General features: G+C 34.5%; 1 protein-coding gene across 4 annotated transcripts in view; it reads left to right on the top strand.

Moving 5' to 3' along the window:
* The window catches only part of KMT2E (lysine methyltransferase 2E (inactive)), a 101,352-nt gene that overhangs the window by 2,367 nt on the left and 72,251 nt on the right, over positions 1-26,734 (top strand). For 3 of the 4 annotated variants that reach the window (XM_082473392.1, XM_082473391.1, XM_082473389.1), the window contains exons 2-3: positions 19,631-19,703; positions 22,693-22,877. In XM_082473392.1, coding sequence (XP_082329518.1) covers positions 22,807-22,877 — 71 coding nt within the window. In that variant the 5' untranslated portion in view covers positions 19,631-19,703; positions 22,693-22,806. The remainder of the gene's footprint in view (positions 1-19,630; positions 19,704-22,692; positions 22,878-26,734) is intronic. The other variant, XM_082473390.1, reaches the window with a different exon arrangement.

Below are 26,734 nucleotides of genomic sequence, written 5' to 3'. Positions count from 1 at the left end.
CAGAAAATTAAATGACGTCATTTAACTTTATTTTTTTAAGTGTGAATGATTAGAATTCATCTCTACAGTGGGAAGTTGATCTTTTTTGGCCTGAAGTAAGCAGTGAGCTAAGAGTGGGCTATTAATGGCATTTAATGACCATTCTGATTGTGGAGCAACAGGAAGATGAGTGCCTTTCAATCCAGTAGTACTTAAAAAGGTTGGAGAGGATACACCCTTTCAGGATTCTCTTATTTCATTGTAAATTCTGCTCTAAAATACTTACAGTGGAATAAGAGATTTATGAAGTTCATATATGAATTAGACTGATGAAAAATTTCTAATTTACAAAATAATAGTAGAACTTACTGGCTTAGGGAGTTTTATCATGGAAGACTGAACATACAACTTTACTTAGAATCTTTGAAATATTTTATAAGATGAAGTGTTGGTGGGTGGTGGAAGAGTTTGTGTAGGGATTTGGGGTCAGTACTCATTTGTAATATGCTCTGACTGATCATATAATTCAGATCCTTAACTGCTGTGTAAAGATTGTACATTTATTTTATAGACTAAGTGGTTAAGATCTGTGGTTCAGAAGGTTGGTACTTTAAACTTACTAGCTAATGTAGGTAATTAGTATACTCTTGGGAAAACTTGGTTTATATAGCCAGAGGAGGGAACACTGTTTATACCCATGTTTTTGTTGATCTTGACCTTGATCACATCTAGACTTATAAGGCATTTGGATTTATTTGGCTTCAAACAATATCAAGTTAGAAATTATAAGAAAAGCTGCCTTCACTCGTACAAGCTTTCTTCATACTGGCCTGCTTCATTGCTTTGGGGTTTGTTTGTTTCTTTTTGTTTATATTGATACGTTTTTGGTTCCTATAAAGTGAGTCTGGCTTTTTATTTATTTTTTGTATATTGCACTTTATAAAAAACATGGTTGTAAATGTTTGCTTTTTATTCATGTATACCCCAATTAACTATCTATGTTTTGGATTGTCAAGGCAAATTTATTAAAAGGTGAGGCATAATTTTTGTTCCCAGAGAGTTTTGAAACATTTGGTGCCTTGGGGCAAAACTAGTCAAATGGTCTTTGTTCTTAGAATAGCTGAATTTGAGGGATTAGTTGTTTATCTGTTTAAGTGGATTTGTAGAAAATCATAATGTAATTGGAGAGCAAATTTTAGAGACCACATTTTGATCATGCTTCCCTTTTGTTGTCAGTATAAGTTGCAGGATCCCTTCGATCTCAATTTAAGTTTAGAACCTTTACAGGACTTCTCATTTCTCTTCAACTCTTTAGGTCTCTCATAACTCTTCTACAATTTTGCCTTGTCTGTTTTCCTCACTGCTTCCAGCCGGAGAATTTTTACCATATATACCGCAGTAAGCTCTAGGATTTCTTGAATCTAAAAATGAGGAAGTGAGGCAAAAAGCGAATTAATAAGTTAGGAGAAACTCTTCCTCTCAATATATACTGTAGTGGTCTTAGTGAAATTAGAACTTATTAAATTGGTTTCTTATTTCTAAGAATAATAATACCCATTTTTATGCATCAAACTCTTAAAGAAGGTTATGGTTTTATTTTTTAAAGTGTATTTTGTAAATCCTAACAGCTCTTCTTTTCTGGAAGTTACTACTGGGACTTAAAATGTGTACTACCATTGTGTGTTTAAAGTATTGTACAAAATCAACAGGACTTTGAAGAGCTATCAAAAAACTGCTTAAGGAATATTAGTATGGAATCTTCTTAAGAGACATTATGTTTATTTTTTAAAAAATATTTTGATAATATATAATAGCTTCTATCTCCAAAGGATTCATTCTTAGCAGATAGTAGGTGCCCAATTTTGTGTTCAATTTAAAGCTTTTGTTAAGTGAACACATTTACATCTCAGATATTCAGGGTGATCAGGGACTGTTCCTTGTCATGTGTGAGAATAAATGTTAAATACATGTATTCTGTGAGACTTACTTTTTAATGTTGAATATAGAATTATTTTTACTTTGTGATAAAATTATTTTTTGCGTTGACTGGCAAAATAACAAGACAGATACTATTTGAGATATTGCTGTGTAAATGTTACCCAGTTTGTAGGCTGGGTTTAAAATTGGAGTGGCTTACTATCTCTTTTTTACTGCCTCTTTTGTAATAATGTTGGGAGTAGCCTCATTTTTTTCCTTAATATTGAACGAAAAAATATTTTTGTATTACCTAAAAATTTATTTAATATGGAAGAGCAATATTTGTGGTTGAAAATTGTTTTTAGTGCACTAAAATTTTGAAGTAGACAGTATTTAATGATAACAGTCTTGCCATTGCAATTTAAGGATGAGTATTTTGTAAAGAGGTAGTTGACCAAAAGAAATTGTTTTCTGTTATTGTGAGCACTTATGATGCGTGCCACAGTAAAAATCAAATGGTAGTGACTCAGGCTAGGTTAATTAGATCATACTTGTATCTTTATGAATATGAGAGGTTTTTATTAACCATTGGTAACCAGGACGCTTTTTACTTAAATCAGAATCAAGAAGATAGTTTTATATTTCACTTGATATGTATTTTTGCTTGATATCAATTCAGTTCTTGTGGATAGCTCATAAATCAAATTTTATTTTAAATTGTGTAGGAAAGCCATGTTTGTATTGTTAGGTAAATTTTACACCTTTATTGAAAATCTCATTTGGTTATTTACCAAAACTATTTAAGCTTTTAGGGACGTTGGACATTTTCCATGCAACAGGTCAGTCACAGATTTCTTCTTTGGTATGTTGCATTAAGATGCCATCAAAACAGACATAATGCCTTTTAATGAGTAAATAATTTATAATTTAATGAGTAAATAATTACTTGTCCATCATTTTTAATTAAAATACATATTTTTGCATTTTAAAACTATCTCAAATGTGAAATCTGGGTTTAAGGAAGGACCTATATACAGATCAACATGAGATACAAAATGATAAGTACAGCTTTCTTTATACAACTGGAGAAGAGATAATTTTCTACTAACTCTTAGATGATTGCGCAGTTTAGAGTTAATCCAAATGTATAAACATTCTTGGTCCTGAGGTTTATTATTGAGAAAGATAATATTGAGTAATCACACCTGTGTTACAACCAACACGGGTGCAGCATTTAAGGTCTGAGCCTGTAGCAGAAGCTAAGTAATGTAACAGTGGGATTGAGTTAGTTTTGGTTTGTGGTATTTATAAGATAATTTCAAGTTCACATAATTATGTTATCTAACATTTTATCTGAGACCAGAAAATTAAAAATTTTTTTTTAATCTTTGTTGAGTTTTATTTTCAAAAAGTACTTAAAACATAATTTTTATTTAAAGACTTTAACAAAATTTACCGTGATTAATTAATTTAAATAAGTTTAAACTTTAGAGCTATATGTTTTCCATTTTTCTCACTGTTTGGTGTAAGAATTAGGTAAAGCCTAGTGTCAATGGTTTTTGGCAAAAAGTGAGGAATGTGGTGGAAATTAACCATTATCACTTAAGATATTGTCCGGAAAACACAGGTTTGTTTTTTCAAAAGTTCACATATCAGGAGACTATCTGTGAGAAAGATATGCCCTTTTAATACTTTTTCTTATGTCACAGACTAATAATGAGGTCATAGTTTCTATTTTTGATTTTACAGAGACCTCTTGCATTCCTCTTATCTTATTTTGTATGTCATTTAAAGAAAGACAAGTTTCAGGAATTTGAAAACCCATTTCATCTTTAATCATGTGGCAAAAGATGGGAAGTTTTTTTTTTTTTTTAACATTTAAAAAAAAATTAATTCATTTATTTGTTTTTGGTGCGTTGGGTCTTCTTTGTTATGTGCGGGCTTTCTCTACCCTTCGTTGCTGTGTGTGCACTTCTCATTGTGGTGGCTTCTCTTGTTGCGGAGCACGGGCTCTAGGCGTACGTGGGCTCAGTAGTTGTGGCTCGTGGGTTCTAGAGCACAGGCTCAGTAGTTGGGGCGAATGGGCTTTGCAGCATGTGGTATCTTTCTGGACCAGGGATCAAACCTGTGTCCCCTGCGTTGGCAGGCGGATTTTTAACCACTACCCCACCAGGGAGTCCCAAAATGGGAAGATACTTTAGTAGCCATAAATTGATGGGCGGGCTGCAGGGTCTGCGGTTGGTCTGATACATAGTAATTATTGAGAAAATAAGATTGTTCCTTTTGGAATTATTTGCTTTTCTCTTTAAATGAAGCTGCATAATTGGTTGAATTTGACACAGCCTTATTGCATTTTAGCATTAAACCCCTACCTAAACTATTTTTGAGGCACAGACAAAAGATTAATTTGAGTAGCTACTGTTTCCCTTGCACCATTTGTTTCTATTTCTCAAAAGCCTACTGTTTTAGGATTTGTTTGGATGCAAGGAACAGAAATCAGCTCCAACTAGCTGAAGTAAAAGATTTGTTATAAGGCTGTAGGGAAATCTCACAGAACTTATTTGAAAAAGTGCAGTTGGGCCTCACAGGGATTGGCAAGGTGTCAGAGAACCAGTATTCTCCATCTTGATCCCTCTAATTAGCTGTGACTGGTTAAGGAGATGGTAGTGGGGTGAGTATTTAAGGTATGAGTGTGTGTGTGTGGGGGGGGGGTAGTTTCCTTGGACGGAGAGCAAAAGAAAAACACCTCTAATTCATCTGAAAATAATTGCCTTTTTTCCGCAGATACTCAGATATACCTTGGAGGGCCTCTAAAACTAAATAATTAATATCAAATGATGATTCTATTTTTTAACTTAAAAATGCAAGTATGGTATATATATATATATATATATATATATATATATATTTATATATTTATATATAAATATAAATATATATGAATGTTGACCAACGTTCCCAAAAAAACAGGGTTTTTTTTTGGGTGTTAATTTTTTATTTTGTAATAATTTCAAACTTCCAGACAAGTTACATGAATGGTATAAACTTGCGTTATATCCTTCACCCAGCTCCCCTGATTTTTAACATTTTGTCACTATGTACTGTTCTCTCTGTATGTATAAAAAAAAAATTCTGAACCATTTGAGAGTATATTGCATACATCATGCCCTCTTAGAGCCCTTAATACTTAAGTATGCATTTCCTAAGAACAAGCATCTTTTCTTAGGTAACCAGAGTGGTTAAATTCAGGAAATTTAGCATGGGTGTAATACTTTTATCTAGATTATTGTCCCTATTCCATTTTCATCAGTTGTCCCAATTATGCCCTTTATTAGTATTTTTTTCTGGTACAGTAGCTAATCCAGGATCGTAGATTACATTTAGTTCTTTAGGTCTGTTTAGTTTCCTGTAGTCTGGAAGAGAGTTCCTCAGTCTTTTGTCATAACATTGGTAGGCTAGATATTTATTCATTTCCTCTCAATTTGGGTTTGTCTAAGTTTTCTTCATAATTAAATTCAGATTTTACATTTTGGGCTGGAACACTAGATAAGTAATATGTGTTTTTCTATCATCTGGAGACACTTGATGTTTGTTTGCCCACTACCAGTACTTTCGTTTTGATTGCTTGGTTAAGGTATTGAGGAGTTTCTCCATTGTATAGTTACTGTTTCTCATTTTGCCATTATTAAGTAATTTGTGGGGAGATATTTTGAAATTGTGTAAATATCCTGTTCCTCATGGACTTTCCTCTCTTAGATTTAGTGTCTATTGATGATTCTTACCTGAATAAGTTTTTACTATGATGACTGCACATTTACCAAGGTTTTTAGCAGTGGTTTGTTTCTGGGTAATTGGTATTGTGGGAGTTTCTTTTTCCATTTTGGTTTTTCTGTAATGCATATAGGTTGCTTTTGTAATCACAACAAATAAATGAATTTTAAGGAAGAAAAGTGTAGATAATTTAGATAGTATTCCTGCACGGTTTTCCACACAAATGGGATTTAAAATAGTTTCTTGAATCTAGCCTAATTTGAAATTCAGAACACAGAAATTAAGTACTTTGATTGTTAAAAAAATGTTTAAATGATGTAGTTCCAATTCCTCATTCAGTTTTTAGAATTATTGTTAAATGAGCCTTTAACAGTTGTTTAGGTTTATGATTTGTTACTAATGCTAGCAGTTTGATTTCTAACACAAGGCTAAAAATACATAATTTAATTATGGCGCTATTTCCCTTCTTCCATTAAAAAAATTCTTCCTTTAAGTAATTTTTTTAAAGTTAAAATATTTTTTTCTGAAATCATTGAGACAGGTTCTTTTTGTCCATATACACAAGTCAATGCTTTTTAAAAAGGGGTTGGTAAGATGGTAATACAGCAGAGCATCAAACATCTATAACCCTTAGGTCAAAGCAGTGTATGATTTTTGGAACCTTGTAATGAAAAATACATACTCCTTGTAAAGAAGTTCAGAAGAACAAGAAAGGGACAAGAAACAAAACACATATTTAGACTTTAATTACATTGTGATGACACTTTTATCAATTTGGCACATTTCCTTTCATTTATAGCAAAATATTGGTAGTGAATTTGGATGATAATTTGAATGTTACACTGATTCAGGTCCTGGGTAACATATTGAATGAAAACTATTAATTTAATTTCTTTGGAAATTTTCAGAGGGACTGGTAGAAGAAAAGTGTTGTGAATACTTATAGAGTGGAGACTTTATTCTATAAAACTTAAATTCCCTTCTGAGAAAATTAAGATGATCATATTTCAGAATAGTGAGGATTAACAAGATGATACAGTGGATTTGTAGCATTCTATAGGTGCTTTGTTGACTTAAAACTCATTTGAATCAACTGTATCCAACTGTATCTTAAGAGAAGGAAAGTTCAATTTGTAGCATTACCAAATCTTAGCCAGTTGTTTTAAAAAAGTATAGAGGGAAAGGTGCAAAAACAAGTCCCATGATGAATTAGAGGATTTTCTTTTAGGCCCAAACCCCCAATCTGGACATGTAAAGTAGCACCCTATTGACTAAAGTTAAGAAACTAGAGTTACAATTGACTTGTGAGATCTTTTGTTTAAATATTCTTTTTTTAAAAAATTTATTTATTTTATTATTTTATTTATTTATCGTTTCTGGCTGCAATGGGTCTTCGTTGCTGCGCACAGGCTTTTCCCTGGTTGCGGCTAGTGGAGGCTACTCTTCATTGCGGGACGTGGGCTTCTCATTGCGGTGGCTTCTCTTGTTGTGGACTACAGGCTCTAGGCACGCGGGCTTCAGTAGTTGTGGCTCGTGGGCTCTAGAGCGCAGGCTCACTAGTTGTGGCGCACAGGCTTAGTTGCTCCGTGGCATGTGGGATCTTCCCGGACCAGAGCTTGAACCCGTGTCCCCTGCATTGGCAGGCGGATTCTTAACCACTGCACCACCAGGGAAGCCCTAAATATTCTTATTGTGGCCCAGGGACCACATGTATCATTTACATGGAGTGCTTATTAAAATGAACATCCTTGGGCCCCATTCCAGACCTACATAATCACATCTAGAGGGGCCTTGAATTTGCAGTTGAGTACTAGTCTCAGCTGATTTTTACACTATTTTAGCTCTTGTCTTTTATATTACAGGTAGACTCAGCCCCAGGGAGGTTAAATAATTTTTCCAAGATCATATTAGATTATGGTTGATCAAGGATTAAAATTTAGATCCTGATGCTTGGTGCTTTATACTTTTCCAAGAAACCATGCTGACTCTTCTCTTGAGAAGCCAGGCTTCTGGATTCTCTAAATGAGGAAATACTGGTCTTTGTGCAATGTCATGTGACAGACTCTATATTTAGTGCTTTTCTGTATCCCAATTCAAGATGATCTGTTGGTTTCTAGAAGAGTCTTGGATTGGAATTATAGCAGTACCAGTTGGGATCAAGTTGTGGTGAGTCTTGAATGCCAGGATAAAGGAGTGCCTTTTATGGGAGAGCCACTGAAAAATTACCCTTGGGGAGTGATATACTAGGACATGCGTATTTACTCCCTAAAATTGTTAAGATTATGAAGGTAATATATGCTTATTAAAAGAACTCAGTACTTCTTTAGAGGCAGTATTGCAGAGGGGTAAAGAGTAGAAACTCTAGAACCACGCTGCTTTAATTTGACTGCATTCAAACTAGGTTGTACTCCTGTGTGACCTTGGGCAAGTTTCTTACCTTTTTGTGCCTTAGGTTCTTGATCGGCAAAATGGACATAATAATAGAGCCTATCTTATAGAGTCTTTTTTTTTTAATTTTTATTTTTGGCTGTGTTGTGTGTTCGTTGCTGTGTGCGGGCTTTCTCTAGTTGCTGCGAGCAGGGGCTACTCTTCGTTGCGGTGCATAGGCTTCTCATGGCAGTGGCTTCTCTTGCTGCAGAGCACGGGCTCTAGGCGCGCGGGCTTCAGTAGCTGTGGCACGCGGGCTCATCATTTGTGGCTTGTGGGCTCTAGAGCGCAGGCTCACTAGTTGTGGCGCACGGGCATAGTTGCTCCGCGGCATGTGGGATCTTCCCGGACCAGAGCTTGAACCTGTGTCCCCTGCACTGGCAGGTGGATTCTTAACCACTGTGCCACCAGGGAAGCCCTAGAGCCTTTTTTTTTTAATTGAAATATAGTTGATACAGACTTGTTTTGGAATTCTATGAGTTAATATGTATAAAATCTTGGTAAGCTCTGTAAGTTGTTGCTGCTATAGTTGTTTCAGGAAAAAAGTGAGTCTCTGACTCCCATCCTTAGCTTCTCTCTTATGCTGAGGTGATGACTGTTTCTAATTTCTGTATTTTTCTTGTGGCGTTTTATGTAGATGCTGTAAAAGTTTCTGTAACCTTCGTTTAACCAACCTTCAGGATTAATATTCCTTCTGTAAAAAATACTGATGCCCATTACATGTTGAATGATGTAAATAAACTACTCTGTGCTGCTGCCACTAGTTGAGTTGAATGTTCACAATAGTCATATGTTTGTTCCCAAACTGGCTAATCCCATTGTACTTGTATTCTGTTTGTATTAGTTAGGTATTACATAAGACAGAGTTAAGTGAATGTGAAGAGAGAATTGTTGAAATGAAAACTAAGTTAAATGCTTTGGAAAACTTGATAAAGGCAAATTAATTACTGAAGAAAATTGTCAGGTTAGGTATTGGTAAGACAACTAAAAGATTATGGGGAAAAATAATAAAAATCTAGAAGGAAGTCTGCATTCACACTGCTGCACAAGTGTCTAGGTGATTTCTTACCTTGGAATAATCGAAAACCAAAAACCATAGGTAATACATTATAGATATGGTTTCTACAAGAACGAGAACCCAGAATTCGAATTAGGGGAGCCATATTCAAAAACTATTTTGGCTTGACACCAAAATATTGATGAATGATATTATAAATTAAAAATAGTCTTTATAATAATTTATATATAATTTTTTCATGATTCTCCATGTTAAATGACTGACTTTGATGAACTCAAACTTCTAGTCCCTATTTTTTGTATCTAAATCCAGATTTCTCTGTTTAAGCCAAAACAGGATGGATCTTAACGGTATTCTGTAACTTTCTTTTTTCATTTAGTATCTTGGAGATCTAAAAATGTTCTTTCAGAATTAGACTCAGGTTTGTCCAATGGGGTTTATATGACCCTACCTAGATGAAATGACAGATTTCATTTGTCTCTAGAATTTAACAGATACATTGACATGTTAAGATCCAATAGCCTTTGTTATCTTGTGAGATTTAAGTTGTACTCTTCTTTAGGACCTTTCTAACTCTGATAGTATTATAAATTAGATTCATTTAGTGGCAGATAGTTGAATGCCCTCTATGTGGAAGCATCATGGTAGCTACTAATTTTGGCTTGCTTATCTTGCACATATTTCCTAAAGGAAGTAGCTGATGATTGTGTTGGCTAATATACCTGGGATCAGTTTGTTTCATTTTCAAATTTCAGCCTGTAATTGGTGTGCTGTAACCTAGTTGCTCTATGTTAGTAGTAACTTTTTAGTTATACATTAATGTAGTAACTGCTTGATTTTTTAATTCCGTGTTAAAACTGGCGGATTTTATGGATGTGGTGTGGTTGTGCCAAAACACGAAAATTCTTTTGTTGTGTATTTACTTTGAGAGTGTCTGAGAAGCTGCGATATTTATCATTGAAATTTAATCTAGAGTCATGGTGGAGATTTCAGAAGACATTCTGCTGGTATAGCCTAAACTATCACTTAGAAGAAGTTTCAGGTTTATGCTTCTTATAGACTGAAGTAAGTGGTTCATTATGGATTTGGGCAAAAGTATTTCTAGTTCGGTCCCTGACTTCACACAGCAACTTCTTTCTTCGTGTTCAAATGACTTTTATAAGAGTGGCCGGTCAGCTCAGTACATGTGGATTATTTTTCATTTAATCTCTTCACATAAAGGTCTTTATAATGAAGTTTGAAAGTGAAAGTGGGTGCAGCCTGTCTTATAGCAAATATACTGGTCATTATAGAACTCGTTGTATCTACCAACTTCATTCTTGACACTTTATTTTTTTCTTTATTGTAAAATTTCTCAGTGATTATATGCCTCTAAAAGCTTTTCTAATAGAGACTTAGATCTGTTAATGCCGTAATTCATTTTTGAGTAAGATGCATAGACTTTTTCTCTAAGTTTCAACTCTCTAGTAGTAATACACCAGTCCTCTATTTCTAGGTTTTGGTTTTTGTTTTTATATTAACATATGAAGAGGGGGAAGCTGATCTTTGAATACTGTAAGCCCTGGGATCAAAGGACTGGGAAAAATTCCATAAAAGTAAACGGTTTAAACATGGAAAGTATTTTTCCTTTTTTTATTCATTTTGGTCTCTTGCTGACTTTGTAGGTTGTTAGATACTTAGAAATTAAAGTACTCTTATTTTAGACTTAAGATTTGATAGTAAATTTTAAAATTTATTTATTTATTTATTATTTATTTATTTTTTGGCTGTGTTGGGTCTTTGTTGCTGTGTATGGACTTCCTCCAGTTGCGCGGAGTGGGGGCTTCTCTTCGTTGCGGTGCGCGGGCTTCTCATTGCAGTGGCTTCTCTTGTTGTGGAGCACGGGCTCTAGGCGTACGGGCTTCAGTAGTTGTGGCTCGCGGGCTCCAGAACACAGGCTCAGTAGTTGTGGCGCACGGGCTTAGTTGCTCCGTGGCACATGGGATCTTCCCAGACCAGGGCTTGAACCCATGTCCCCTGCATTGGCGGGTGGATTCTTAACCACTGCGCCACCAGGGAAGCCCAAAAGTAAATATTTTAAACACATGTGTTCTTTAACCATTTGTTCTTTCATGTGTTCTTTCACCATTTGTATGTCCTTGGTAGCCAACAGTATTTTGACTGGAATTGATTAAATTATCTTTGGATTGGAAAATATAAACTTCATGGCTTTAATTCTAAGAGGCACAACACTAACATCCATAAATGAGTATCTACAGTGTATTTACATATCTTATTTTCTCTGCACAGCAACTCTGCAGGTAGATCTTTTACCCATTTTTCGTGAGAGGCCTAGAGAGACTGAGGGTCACATAGCTAAAGAGTGACTGATCGAGAATTTTAATTAAAGTCATTTGAAAATCATCATAGCTTTCCACTGATCCTTAAAAAGGACTCGTTCTTGGCAAGGTAATGAGAATACACAAATTATTACTCCAAGGCAGTTACTTAAGAAAACTATTCTAAGATACCCTTGATTATATTAGATTGTCATAGCTCATTTCAGATGTCTTAAGGGCAACTTAATTTTCTCCCATCCTGAGGGTTGTCTTTTTGCCTTGTTTATGGTTTCCTTTGCTGTGCAAAAGCTTTTAAGTTTCATTAGGTCCCGTTTGTTTATATTTGTTTTTGTTTTCATTACTCTAGAAAGAAGGGCAGCTTAATTTTGTTCACTGCTCATTCCCCAGCACTTAGAACAGTATCCAGGGAATAGTATATGCTCAATAAGTATGTTAAATGAATGAATTTGAATTTATTATATTTTGAAAGAATAGTTGCCATAATTTGGGGGGAGAAATGCTTAACACTCAAGATTTCTTCCATTGTTTGGAGACAAAGTACTCAGAACTTGATGGTGATAAGCTGGAAGAGTTGTTGATTGTTGGAAATTTTTCAGATGATGAAGATCGTGGTGGGGGCCACAGAAATTGAGGAAGAGTGAATCTGAAACACTGGGGAGGCACAGAAGACTGGGTGACCAAATGTAATAAACTAGAGAAAAGAACGATTAAAAAGAGAACTGGGAGAAAAGGGTACTAATAAAAAATGGAATGGAAGAAGGTGTGTGAAAAAGATTCAGTTGGAAAGTTTGATTTTTGTAGTGATGGCAGGTATTTGAATAGATATATATCTTGTAGATGGCTAGGAATAGGAAATCAGGAATTAATGGTTATATCCAAGATTGGTGGAGACTAATAATGGGGAGGATTGAGCCTTAAAGGACAACCAGATTTTAGAGTAATAAGGGAGAAAGACACAATTAAAAAAAGGTTCCAAAAGGAAATCAGTCGCTAACGTTCTTTAATGGCAGATTTTTTGTTTTGTTTTTAAGGTATGTTCACGTTCATCTAAAAGGAGAGGAGAGGATTAAATGTGTTAAAGGAAGTGTGGTTTAAGCAAGAATAACTTAGGTGGTATCTTAGCCACTATATTCCAAGCTTTGAGAGCTAGTATGTAAATATTTCAGTTCTTGCTATAGAGTGAAGTACATGATCTGTTTGTGGAAGCTGTATATCTAACACTTGTTTCCAAAAAGTGTGTCAAAATATAAACCAGTGGTTAAAAAAATGTAAGTAATAATATTCTTTGGGAAGTTAAGAAGGGAAGAGATTAGTGTATAAGAGGCCTTATAGCTGTAACAGTTTTTTGAGTTAACCTGGTCAAATTTTTGTTTGCAGATAAGGAAACAGTGCTCAAGAGGTTGATCTGCTGGAGATCTGAAAGCTAGTTTTGTGGCAGAGATGTCAAAGTTGGGAAGTTGAGGCTTCAAGGAAGCGCTGGTACTTAAACAATCCTCGAAGGTTTAATAAGATTTTTATTTATAGAGTGGGATGGATATAAATAGAGGAAAATGACTTTTGAAAACTTGAAGGAGAATGAACAAGGATATGCCAACAATCACAAAAAGACTGACATAATCAGTGGATTTATATATTGGGATATTAGTATGGAACCAGGGTAACCTGATAATGCCAAGATTAGGAACCTGTTATTACTGTGAGCTATTATGCTTTTTTGAAGAGGGCAAAATTAGGAAACTAGTGGGCTTTGAAGTATATTCAGTGTTTCAGCAAGTGTTCTAAAATAGAGCACTGGAGCAAATGTCTTTCTTCTTTTTTTTTTTTTTTTAAGACATCCAGGCCACATCCCAGACCTACTTAATCAGAATCTCTAGGGTGAGGCCTGTGAATCTGTTATTTTCAACCCCTAACCCCAGGTATATGAAAAGTGGCATTTTGTAGATCTGTGTTTGAGAACCACTGGTTTAAAGGTCAAGTCAGAATAGGGCGAGAGACTACTTAGAAACTTAATCTGGTAGACTAGGTCTGAGATAAGAAAATGTAGACAGTAGGATCAGAAAGATTTGTTTAAATCCTATTAATTAATTAGATTTGATGCACAGTTCTTGTTTTTATATAGGGAAACAAGAGGATTCAAGGTTCAGACTAAAAGAAATGATTAAAATAGTGATAGAAGGAATACTTAGTTCATCCTGAAGAGTGAGGACATTGTTTTGCTTGAGATTAGAATCAAGAATGAGAGAATAAAATTATTGCCGAGTTTTTCAGTCGAAAAGTATGCCCTCTCCTGGTGACATACTTATTTGAAGGCTAAAAAGGCAAGAATGAACCAGCTTGATTGTATAGGTTGAGTGACTAAAAGATAAATGCAGGATTTTTATTGTTGATTTTGTTTGATTTTTAATTACAATGTTTTAACACTACTTTTTGGAAGACTGTTTTTCTGTTTGTTTTTGTTTTTTGCCTTTGGACAAGAGAATTCACCAGTGCGATAAGTTTTTTATGTCACATGTTGAGTCAGTAAGTATTTTCTTTCAGTATGATTTTCAAACTATTCTCCAGGAATTCTTAGGTTTTTAATGGAACTTAACTGGAAGGTGGGAGGATGTGCAGGCAGGGACATTCTCTTGCCACCTTCTTTAACCGCAGACATAGCAAATAATGAAGTAAAAAAGCAAATAATGGGCCTACTGTGCCCATTAGCAAATACCATTAATCACTGGGGCCACCTCCCATTTGTATCTGGCTGTAGCCTCCTTAACACAACATTTAAAGTTGACACTAGCAATCACTGGGAAAAGCATAGGAGATTAAAACGTTTTTTTAATCCTAGAATAAAAATAGATGATTAGATTTCTGTGTAAGATTTTATTTGTAGGAAAGTTTCTATCAATAGTCAAAGTTTGAAGGCCACAATTTTAATGTCACTTTTAAAAGTTTTAATTTTGAGGCAATTGTAAGAAATAATAGAGAGAAATTCTGTATCCTTTCCCTGGTTTCCCTCAGTGGTAACATCTTGCAAAACTGTAGCACAATATGACCACAATATTGACATTGATTCAGTTCACCCATTATGTTCAGATTTCCCCAGTTTTACTTGTACTTGTGTGTGTGTGTTGTGTGTATATAGTTCTTTTCATTTTTATCATATGTAGGTTCGTATCTCCACCACCACAGTTAAGATACAGAACAGTTCCATCACCACAAGGATCCCTGGTGTTGTGCTCTTACTACTACACTATTCTCTTTTTCTATAATTTGTCATTCAAGAATGTTAGATAAATGAAATTATACAGTATGTGTGACATTTTTGAGATTGGCTTTGTTTCACTCAGTACAGTTTCCTTGAGATTCATCCAAGGTGTTGCATGTATCTGTAGTTCATTCCTTTATAACGCTAAGTAGTGTTCCACTTAATGTTATTTTCTCATTTAGTAGCTACCCCATAGAACATGCAGCTTCAGACTTTTCCTTTTAAATCTACAGAACATATTGTCTCTCATTTTCTTTTGTTAACTTCCCTGACTCTGTTGTCTTTTATTATCTCAATCCCCAACTCTGTTAGGACTATTGGGAGTACAGTTTAAAAATTGCTCACGTAGGGGGCTTCCCTGGTGGCACAGTGGTTGAGAATCTGCCTGCCAATGCAGGGGACACGGGTTCAAGCCCTGGTGTGGGAAGATCCCACATGCCGCGGAGCAACTAAGCCCGTGAGCCACAACTACTGAGCATGCGCGTCTGGAGCCTGTGCTCCGCAACAAGAGAGGCCACGATAGTGAGAGGCCCGCGCACCGCGATGAAGAGTGGCCCCCGCTTGCCGCAGCTAGAGAAAGCCCTCGCACAGAAACGAAGACCCAACACAGCCAAATAAATAAATAAATAAATAAATAAATAAATAACTAACTAACTCACGTAGACAACAATTTTTTTTTTAACTAAAGGAAGGTTTAGAACCCACTTAAGTATGTGGTGGTATGCTTTACAGTACTCATTACTTTTGTACATAAAAGTAAGATTTTAAGGAATTGGGAAGATGAAATTCTTAAATTTGAAGATTCTTTTTCTTCTGTGTTTGTATATCAAGCAGTACATTCTACGGCATATAGTCGTGGGCCACATGGCAAGTAAAAAGTGGGAATAGGTAACTGTTTAGAATGAAATCACTTTTGTTACTTATATACTCGGGTATGAACAAAGACTGAACTCATTCTAAAAATAGTTTGTGTGTGTAGGAAACAGAAATTGTACATTTGCACCCAGAGACTAACCAGTTACCAATCACTGAATTGCTTCAAAGGCTACATTTTGTTAGATTTTACACCAGAGGTTAGTGACCTCCAACACTTTAGGGAATGATGAATACTGTTTTAAAATAATGATGTGGTACATTAAAAAACTGGATAGTATTGAAATTAATTATTTTAATTCAAGGTTGTTTTGGGGTGGTAATAGAGGAGTGTACCAGTACTTTGACAGGTTGAAGAATTGGTGTTTCGAATAGCTTCCCCAAACCCTGTTAGAGTGGTACCCCATTATATGATGCCAAACAGTTCAGAATATCATATTCACCATCAACTTTTCTCATCATCATGGTACATTTGTTACATTCTATGAACCAACATTGGCACATCATTATCAACCAAAATTTACACTAAGCCTCACTCTTTGTAGTCATTTTTTTTTAAAGGTTGTACTTCTTGATACTTTAATTTATTTTGATTACAATATCAAATCTCTAGTGAGCTGAAGATAAGGTAAACTGGGTTGCAAGGTAAGCCAGTGTGAAGTACTGCCAAATACTGGCTGATTTGGGAAAGTGCCTCATTCTTAACTGTATAGGGGTGGTTTGGTGCTCGTTGGGTAGTATCATGAGGTTTGGCATTGGCTTATTCTTTAAAGAATTTACTCTTACTAGAGCCAATCTTGTTTTGACAAAAATTCTGTAAAAAGGATTTTAAGGGCCTGATGCCCTAGTTATTTTAACCATTACTCTGATTTTATTTTAAGAAAATAATCGAAACAGTATGTTTAGAGTTTATAATAAAGAGGTTTGGCTGTTGGCTTTTCCCCCCCGCCCCTTTCTCCTTTTTTTCCGCCATACCACACAGCATGCAGAATCTTAGTTCCCCCACCTGGGATCAAAGCCGGGCCCCCTGCAGTGGAAGTGTGGAGTCTTAGCGGATGGACCGCCAGGGAAGTCCCTGGCTGTTGCCTTTTTAAGTGAAGCTACTTCTATCACATTCTCTGATTTGCAGTCCAACACAGCAGCATCCTTTCTCCTTTACTGACAAGAATGGATTCTAGAATAGATCAGAAATTCTTAATAGTTTACTTGACTTTTACAAGTACAATAGCTGAGAATTGTTCTCCAGTACTTTTTTTTTTTCTTTTCTGTTACGGTTTATTACAGGATATTGAATATAGTTCCCTGTGCTATGCAGTAGGACCTTGTTGTTTATCTATTTTATGTATAGTTGGTGTCTGCTAATCCCAAACTCCTAATTTATTCCTCCCCAACCCCCTTTCCCTTTGGTAACCATAAATTTGTTTTTTATGTCTGTGGGTCTGTTTCTGTTTTGTAAATAAGTTTATTTGTATCATGTTTTAGATTCCAGTGATATCATAAGTGATATCATATGGTCCAATACTCATCTTTTTAAGGACTTTTCCTAAATATTTAATTCCCAGAAATGTTATCTGGTAATCATAGCTAATACTTAACTGAGTGGCACACAGAATCCTTGAAACAATTCAGAAATATGTTTTATGATTATTCCTATTTACAGATGAGGAACTAAGGCTTCAAGAGAATAAGTAACCATTATTAATAGGTGGCAGAGTGTGAAAACTGGAGCATTGCTATTTTGATATTGAATTTAGTACTAGTGGTTGGAATTGTACTAAAATATGGTATGGTGAAACTCTGTGGAACTCTTGTATAGAACCAGAAACTGTGTGTTTTGAACATTGAATTTTATATATAGGTTTCCATTTTTCATGTAGATCCATCAACATTAATCCTGACTACCAGAAGAAAGATTTTTTAAATAGAGAGTTTATTTGCTATAAAAGATTATAGTGTAAGTTGAATTGGTGAAATTCTTTATCTGTAGGAATGAAATGGTTATCAAAGGGAGACTCAAGTTAAAATTCAACTGGTTAGATAGGTGGTCTTTGCTTAACAAATAGTTCTATATAAGGAATTGAGGATACTTATGTATACATTAGTAATCTCAAATTTGGAGCCTGGTTCCCTTAACTTTTGGGTTGCTTTCAATTCACTAGCAAGATATCTGTTTGTCACTGAAAAATAATAGGGAATTTAAATATTTTTATCCTTTGAGTATGTGCTTTGCACTGTCCCTGAAATACTTTAAATGCAAATTTTAGACTTTGAGCCCATGCATCTTTACTTTGTAGTGTTTTAATGCATTGCTGTGGAATGCATGTAGGTTTATTAAGTAGATTAGGTTTCGGGGAGGAGCAAAGTAGATTTTGTTACTGTTTTTTCATTTAGTGTGCCAGAATGAATGCAGTCCAGATGTTCTGCAGTGAAACAGTTATGTAGTTATTTAATTTCTCCTCTTTTTGAGAGAGGCAGTTGTCAGTTTTTCCCCCTTAACTGTAAGTTCTGGATTTTATTTTATTTATTTTACCAATCATCTGGCAAATTTTAATTTCAGGGAAACTACTGTGTAGGTTCTGGAATCAGACTGTTAGGGTTCAAAACCTGATTCTTCTATTTATTAGCTATGGAACTTTGGACAAGTTTAACTTCTCTGCCTTATCTGTGAAATGGGGTAATAAATGTACCTATGCCATAGGCTTATTGTGAGGATTAAGCATTGTAAGCAGTATTTATCATCATTATTATTATAACCTCTATTTGCGGACGTTTGAGTATCAGGTAAGTGCTTATAGAGCACTGGCTAATACTAACATTAACCCAGTTAGAGAAATACATAATTCATTCTATTGTCTTATTCTTTTTAGAATCTGATATTTATCTGTCATTTTGATTATCAGGACTAATCTGTTAATGTACTTGTGATTGTAAGATTTAAACTGTAAGATCATCAGCCTAACCTGCCTCCATTTATAGTTGAAGCCCAGAATAGTGAAATGAGTTGACCAAAGTTTCGTAGGTAGTAACTTGGTAATAGATTTTGATTAACTAGTACCCTTTTTTGTTATACCTTAGTCAACAGCTGTAAGTAAAATTAAAATCATAAATGAATAATGAGGGCAGTTTAATTTCTGATTTATGAGAAAATCTCAGGTATGTGGTACCTCACAATTTCTTTCAAGTTTCTTTGTTTCATTTCTATTAGTAATTCAGCCCCAGATTCACCCGCTTATTCTCTTGTTATATGTCCAAAATGTAAACATGGATTTAATTTTAAATATTTATTGAGCTCTATGTAAGGTGTTTATTAAGGACTGAAAGGTAATAATAAATGACCCTTTCCTCAAAGAGATTATGTTAAATTGGGTTGGGCCCTTTATTTGTAATTTTAGAAAAAAATTTTCCTCATATTTTCATCTTTTCTGCCTTTTGGGTATCATATTTATCTTTTCAGTGGTATTTTTTTGTTTTTTGAACTTCTTAATGTGGTCTTAAAAGCAGCCTCAGTTTTCCAGTTCTTCTGATAAACTGTTTTCTAATTTAATTGCTTTTCCTTCTTGCCTTTTATCTCATTTTTCCTACTTTAGGGTTTTGTTTGGTTTTGTTTTGGTATCAGTGCCTTTGCTCTGCTAAATCTGTGGGGTTGTTTTGTTTGTTTGTTTTGTATTTTTTGTTTTTTGTGTGGTTTTTTGGCCGTGCCACGAGGCTTGTGGGATCTTAGTTCCCTGACTAGGGATTGAACCCACACCTCAGCAGTGAAAGTGCAGAGTCCTAACCACTGAACCACCAGGGAATTCCCCTAAATCTGTTTTTAATATCGTTTTTTCCCAGTTTCTTTCCAGTTTGATTTGGTATTTAGCATTGTTTCCTTTACTTGTGTTTACATTCATTTGTATAAAAGAGTGAAGAATAAATTTATTTTTTTAAGAATTAGCTGCTGTCTTTATTTGAGTCCCTTTGATTTTAGGTTCCATGTTAGACAGAAGTATCAATACCTATAATTTTATGCCATTTATAAACAGCTCAATACTCCTATGTTCACTTGGTTTCTAGGTCTATTCTGGATAGCAGGTTTTGTGAAGACATTTATTCTTTCTTGGACCTCAGATTTACCAGACATCTCATGGTATTTCCTTTTATATTATTTCTTTAATGGCTGCCATTTATTCTCAATGTATTTTGTATATATTTTACTTGCCAGTTGTATAACCAGTTTTTTGTTTACATGTAAGATATGAAAGCTTTGTGGTAGTTGTTTGTATTGTGTTGAATTGTTTTTCTCTAGTTATGCCTATGTTATAAGCTCACATCTTTTCTGTTTACTACATTGTCTTTCCCTTTCTTTTTTTCTTATTTTTAAGACCCTAATGAATTTATGCTTTAAGTATCAGCTGGATTTTTGAACAGCGTGAGTTTTCTGGCTATGGAGTTTTTGATATTAATGAATATAGTGAAATATTTGCCACTTTATGGTCTCAGTAGATATGACCTCTTGCCTTCTGACCTCTTGTGAGTAAATTTGTGAGATCATCTTGTTTGCTGAATCAAACTCAGAGTCTGTGGTTCTGTTACGGACGTGATGATGAGTTGTTATCCTGGGGATGAGCTTCTGTGATTCTAGATGAGAGATGCATTTCTGGAAAAGGTGCCATGTGGTTGTTTTTATAGCGCTTAATTGTATAGGTTGACAACTCATTTGGTTAATGAGGCCAGAACTGCAGTTTCATCCCGGCTGCTCTAATTCATTCACCATTTCTTTGTAGAGTGCCTTTTATGTTCTACGCACTGTGCAGGATTTGAGAGACAGGCAGTAATCACAAAAATATAAGCCATTGTCTGAAATAGGCTTATGGCAAACTCTTCACTGCTATTTAAAAACAGCTCAAATATAGTGTTTATTAAGGACTGTATATTTATATAAAAATGGGGGACACTATTAAATACGTATTCAAATAAATTGTTGTAGGTTGGAAATATTACTCAGTTACCTAAAAGAATACATAATTATTTGACTTCTGCTTTCTAGTTTCTGCCTCTGGTTTTTAAAAAAAAACATACAACTAAATATTTAACAACATATACCTAAAATATAAGATTTCCTATGAGTCAAATGTTAGGATAAGCTGAGCTAAAGAAAACTTCTACCAACTAGATGCTACCAACAGGAGGAAAATTTTTTTTTTTTAATTTTAATTGTCTGTTCTTAGGTCCAAGTTTTCAATATTTTAAAGAAATACAGAATAATATAACATTTGATTTATATATTGCTTGCGTTTTGTCATTTAGAAATTTTATAATTTTATAGCTTTGTGCAGGTTAATAAATATAGCTTTTTATGACGTAATTCTAAAACAGTCGCAGGTGCAGAAAAAGAGGTAGGGCAATTTTTCCTTTGTCTCACCCTGCTTTAATTGTTTTTAAAGAATGATTTTTTTTTTTAAGAGGATGATTTTAATTTGGTGAAAACTGTAAAATCGTAGCAAATAGAGAACCATAATTACATACTTTATTTTCAAAAACTATTAGAAGATTCTCTTTCAATGAGAGCTAAAGAGTTTTTTTTATCTACACAGTTTTTTGGTTTTGAAATAAGATCAACTCTTCTTATGTGACTACCACTTATTGATTGCTAAATATGCATAATGTAGTGTATGAAATGCTTTACAGTCATTATTTCATTTTCTTCACAGAAATCGTAGGAGGATATATACCCATTTATAAACAAGGAACCTGAGGCTTAGAGTGGTTAAATAACTTGCCTAGCTCACACATCTACTGTTAGAGAGTTAGAGATAGGCTCCAGTGCTCATGTTTTTCACTTTTAAGTGCAATTGCCTGTTATTGTATATTTTTGTTATAACTTGAAATCTAGTAGCTCTCCCCCAGTTTTACATGGTTTAAAAGTAAAGGCTCGTTTTCTTGGATAATTCAAACCACTATTACCTCGTTATTTCCATATTTTGGTATTTTTTTCCCATAAGATATGAGCTCACAATCTGCATCATCTGTGAAATAGGAATTAACCTGAGTAGATATTCTCAAGCTTACTTGTAAAAATTAAAGATAAATACAAGAATTGCTATTTGAAGAAACACTTCTCTTCAGTATTTCAGGTATAACATGAGAGGGACAATGTTGACTGTTTCTCTTGTTTATATGGTTATCTCTGTCTGCTTTGTTCCGAGTTGTACTGTATCATTGCTGAAAATATTTCGAGTAGGTATTTCACACATAGTACATATAGCAGGTGTTAAACAGTGAATTTAGATTAGAAAAATTGATATGGAAGCTAAATATGTTTTTGTTACTATGTTAAGTTTGTTTAAAAATAAGTATTCAAGTGTATGACAAGAATATTTAAAAATATTCAAGTATATTTCTCTTCTAATTGTCTGTATTAGGGATCATTAACTCATGGGAGAAAGCTGGAGAAATAAACTCCCTCCATATACATGTATTTATGTAGTATGGAAAATGACAACCACTATAAAACAATTGACTTTATTACAAATAAAATAGATTTTTTTAAAAATATATAAACAATAGAGTAGAATTGGTTCAAATTCTGGTTTTATCTCTTAAACTGAGCAACTTTGGTTATGTTATTTAACCTTAGTTGCTTTTGAATTCCTCGGTGGTAAAATGGAGATCCCTATCTCAGAGTTGTGAGGATTAAATAGACCATCCTTGTAAAAGCTTAGTATGGTGCCTAGTCCACAGTAAGTCTCAATATTTGTTAGTTTATTGTTAAATCATTCACTGAACCAAGAAGACTTATTTTTGGATAGTGCTATAAGAAATTCTGTTTTATCTTTCAAAATGAATAATATTTGTTGGTTCCTCACTAAGCAATATGCCTTAGTAATCCTTCTTTTGGAATCCTAAATTCATTCCCTAAGGAAGATTATGATTCAGAAACTTTTCTTTTGATCATAATCTCATAACTTAATTCCAGAAAAATAAACAAAATAGAGACTCCTTGAGCAAATTCCAATTGGTATTGATATTTTAATAAAGAATGCTTTCTTCATGTATTTTACTTACCTTTGTTATAGGTTGACTGTTGTTGGGAATATGAAGATGATTAACTTTTGGTTCCCTTTTCTTTTAAACAGGGTTTGTGGATGCACTTAGATGTTTGCAATGAGCACTGTGGCTGGCATGCCCCAGTGTTTTGGATACCAATGCATAGGACTCCATAGTAATCGAATTTACCAGAGGCGAACGTCATGAGCATAGTGATCCCATTGGGGGTTGATACAGCAGAAACGTCATACTTGGAAATGGCTGCAGGCTCAGAGTAAGTATTTAAATTAAAGGTATTTTGGATAGGGAAGGGCAAAATATTTCATGTAATTATTTTAGCACAACCAAGCAGTGCTTGATTTGCATTTATATTTTTTCTCATTTTAGACTCTTGGCTAAAATAAAATGTCAGAAGTTTAAAGGCAAGAATTCCTTTAACTAAAATTACTTTGTAAATAACTTTTGAGCCAAAATGCTCTATCTTTTTCAGATTTTTTTTGTCTTTTCCATTTGCTAATTGTTGACATCAAGAGTCAAGGTAACAGGTTATTGTTTTTTTAAATTGTAAGATCTTTCATGTTTATATTGGAAAATTAATTTGGTTTTAAATTTGAATCTTTAAAAAATTGTAATATCCGTTTAAACACAGTAATTACTTCGTTTTTTAAAAAGTTGAGTTGAGGGCTTCCCTGGTGGCGCAGTGGTTGGGAGTCTGCCTGCCGATGCAGGGGACGCGGGTTCGAGCCCTGGTCTGGGGGGATCCCGCATGCCGCGGAGCAGCTGGGCCCGTGGGCCACGGCTGCTGGGCCTGCGCGTCTGGAGCCTGTGCTCCGTGGCAGGGGAGGCTGCGATAGTGGGAGGCCCGCGCACCGCGATGAGGGGTGGCCCCCGCTTGCCGCAACTGGGTGGGGGGGGCCCTCGCACAGAAACGAAGACCCGGCACAGCCAAAAATAAATAAATAAAATAAATAATAATTAAAAAAAAAAGAATGTAGCTCTTGATTGGCAAGTTTAACTTAATTGTAAGTAAATTATAGAAAAAAAAAAGTTGAGTTGAAAAATAAAATTCAGGCCATTTTTAAGTAAGAAAAAGGGAGTATTTCCTTCTAGATGTGTACTTTGCCACTTTTTGCTTTTATGGGAGCCATTTCTGAGGGATTCAGTGAAAGGTTCTTCCTTGCCTCTAACTCTTTGGTCTTGGCAGTTGTGTGGACAGATTTCATTTTATTTTGATCTTGAAAGACCACTACATTAACACTAAGTTATTGCTGTGAAAATTGTTTTTGGAAATTGCAAGGGGTTCATGTGACAGTGTTGGAATCTAAAGGATGGAAAGATGCATATGTTTGCTCTCGGATTCAATATGTAGTTGTATTGTGCTAAACGGGTTGCTCATTGACCAGAAAGCTGAATTCAAGTTAAAAAAGAAAACAAACAAATTTATTTATTTTTGAGCTCCTAAAACTGGTATGTAGAAAGGACAAAAATTGCAGTTAATATTCTCCTTTTGCTGGCATTTCAAATGGTCTAGAAGTGTTTTCACCACTCCTGCTTCTGCCACTGAGAAAGACTCAGGGATGCTCTCTAGTATTCCTGTAATATGCTACATAGTCCATTTAACTATATGATTATTATAATAACAGTTTTTAAAAGTCATTTTTTTTACACTGTGTGTTATTTTTGTTGTAAAATAATAGATTCCCAAACATGGCACTCTTATGACAGTTGATTGACATTCATTCTGCCCAGGTAGTGACACTACTAAGGAAGGAAAGAACCTGGAAGCAGGGCTTGACAGGCAAGAGGTTCCCAGGCTAAAGTACTAGTTTTTCTTAATGTATAGCATCTGATAGATGCAAATCTATATCTGATGATAGTTATAGGCATTTATTGGTAATAATCAAAGATTCTTTGCTTCCTAAAAATATTCGCCTTGACAGTCTTTTTTTAAATTGGCCTCTTAAGCACTGAATACAAGATGTAATTTATGAAATATTATTTATATACCAGATAGGAATTAGTCCAGTATACAATGTGAGATACACCTTTGCCTTGTTTGCATGTTTAGTATGTGTACTGTAAGGTAATTGACAAACAGAATGAAAGCCACATATCAATTATGCTGTTAAAAGAGAATGAATAATATATTGAAAGAGGGCAGTGTAGGGGATTGCTTTCTGCCTATGTTCTTTATTAAATGCATTTATAGAGCATGTATAGAAAAATTATGATTTATATTGTGGAGCCAAATCTTTCCTAATACAAATGTGGCCATTTTTATTATGAGAAAATGATCAATTTGTAGGTAATTACAGAATGACGATTTTTTAAAGAACATTTCTGTTTTAGGAAATTAGTTTTTTCTATTCCACATACAAGTGTATGTCCTTTGGGCATAGTATCCTCTACTCAGTGGACACAGAAAGGATAGCTGGTACCAGTTTCTGTTATGTGACAACTATCAGAATTTTTGTGGTTTAATTTTCAGACTTAAAAGCTTTTCTCTCTATGTATATATAAATATATAAAACCTGGAAGCTTAAAAAGATGCTTAAATCACATCACCCCACCACCCATTTCCACAGATACATAAAGCTTTTGGAGCTGTTTTCATAAGAAATGTTGATGTAATTAACATGTTGCTTCCTTTTTATTCAAATAAGTAATCAGAAGATACTATAGTTGTGTTGATGCAGGATCCTGTGAAGCTACATAATTATTTCAAAATGTTTTTTAAAAAGAGAGAGAATTACATTTTATTACAGTCATGTGGCTATATAATGTTATTAATTATATGTTATATTTTTTTAAATATTGTACTGCTAAATTATATCACTAATAAACTAATATAAAGTTTAGGAGGTACTTGATGATTGCTTATTGAGTGAATTAGTGTACTAGACCAAATTTATGCTCACTTCTAAGGCTGTAAAGGGGAATTTATTTGATCACTTAATGTTCATCTAGTCTGAGTTCATCTAGATAGAGTTCATGCTGTCTGTAGCATTTTATAGATAGGAAATTGAAGGTCTGATTCAGGATCTATGAAGAATGGGTTTGCTAAGCTCTAGTCTGGTATTTTTATACTCAGTGATGTTTGCTCTTGGATTATTGTGTCTCTAAAATAAGACTCATTATTCCCATCAAGTCCAGCTTCTTTGTTACATATTTCTTTTCCTCTCATTACTAAGTTTTAAAAAATCTTGGGTTTGTTTTACCTTTCCTGCAGAGTTAGGGATCTTGTATTTTGCTATTTTCTGTTCCCTATTACCTTGCCAAGAGTTGGTTTTACACCTCCAGTGCCTCTCAGTTCAAACTAGCCGCATTTCAGGTATTCAGTAGCACATGTTTAGAGGCTGCTGTATTGGATAGAGAAGTTCTAGACCAAATAACAAAGTATAGGCTCTCAGAAGAGAAAAGAACAATGAAGCCTAGGCTAGTTATAAAAATTCTAAGTGAGATCATAATGATCTGTTTCTTTCTGAATAAGAAAGATAAAGATGTAAGTATGAGGTGTAGATATTATTTTCAAATTATAGGTGAGGAAACTGAAGTCACAGAGCAGTTAAGTGGCAGAGGCAGAACTTATTGATGTGTTGATTTTAGGCTTATTTCTATTATAGCTCCTTTTCTAATACTGTTACAAAAAATGATCTATATAACAGCTGATTTATTTTGATATATGGTTCATGTAAGTAGTAGCTTTAGTTTTAGGAGTGGTAAATTCAGTATAATATATGATTGCATGTAACAAAGGTATTCTCATCAGGTCTCTGCTCAAAGATTAGAAATATGAAAGAAAACCTAGACTCCATTACCACTAGATAGATAGGAAAGTGAGCCAGAGTACAGCCATTTATTAGAATTGTGTGTTTTTTATCCTAATTGGTAGAAATTGACCTATTCTGTTGCTTCTTACCTATTTTACATCTGACATTCCATCTGAATTACTAAATTGGTTAAAGAAGCAAAGATGAGAAACCCTTCTGGAGCTGGGAAGTGGAAAGAGGTATAAATGGGGAGTGTTAAATTTATTCTTTCCTAGCCTTTTTAAAAAAGAAGAGCCAAATTACTTTTTCCTCTCAGAGACTGGGAACATAATTGGTAACATTGTACTCCTTTTAACATTAT

This window comes from Balaenoptera physalus, assembly GCF_965194825.1.
Source record: "Balaenoptera physalus genome assembly, chromosome: 8".
Lineage (NCBI taxonomy): Eukaryota > Metazoa > Chordata > Mammalia > Artiodactyla > Balaenopteridae > Balaenoptera > Balaenoptera physalus.
The sequence above is the reverse complement of the archived record's forward strand: the minus strand, read 5'-3'. Positions and strand labels throughout refer to the sequence as shown.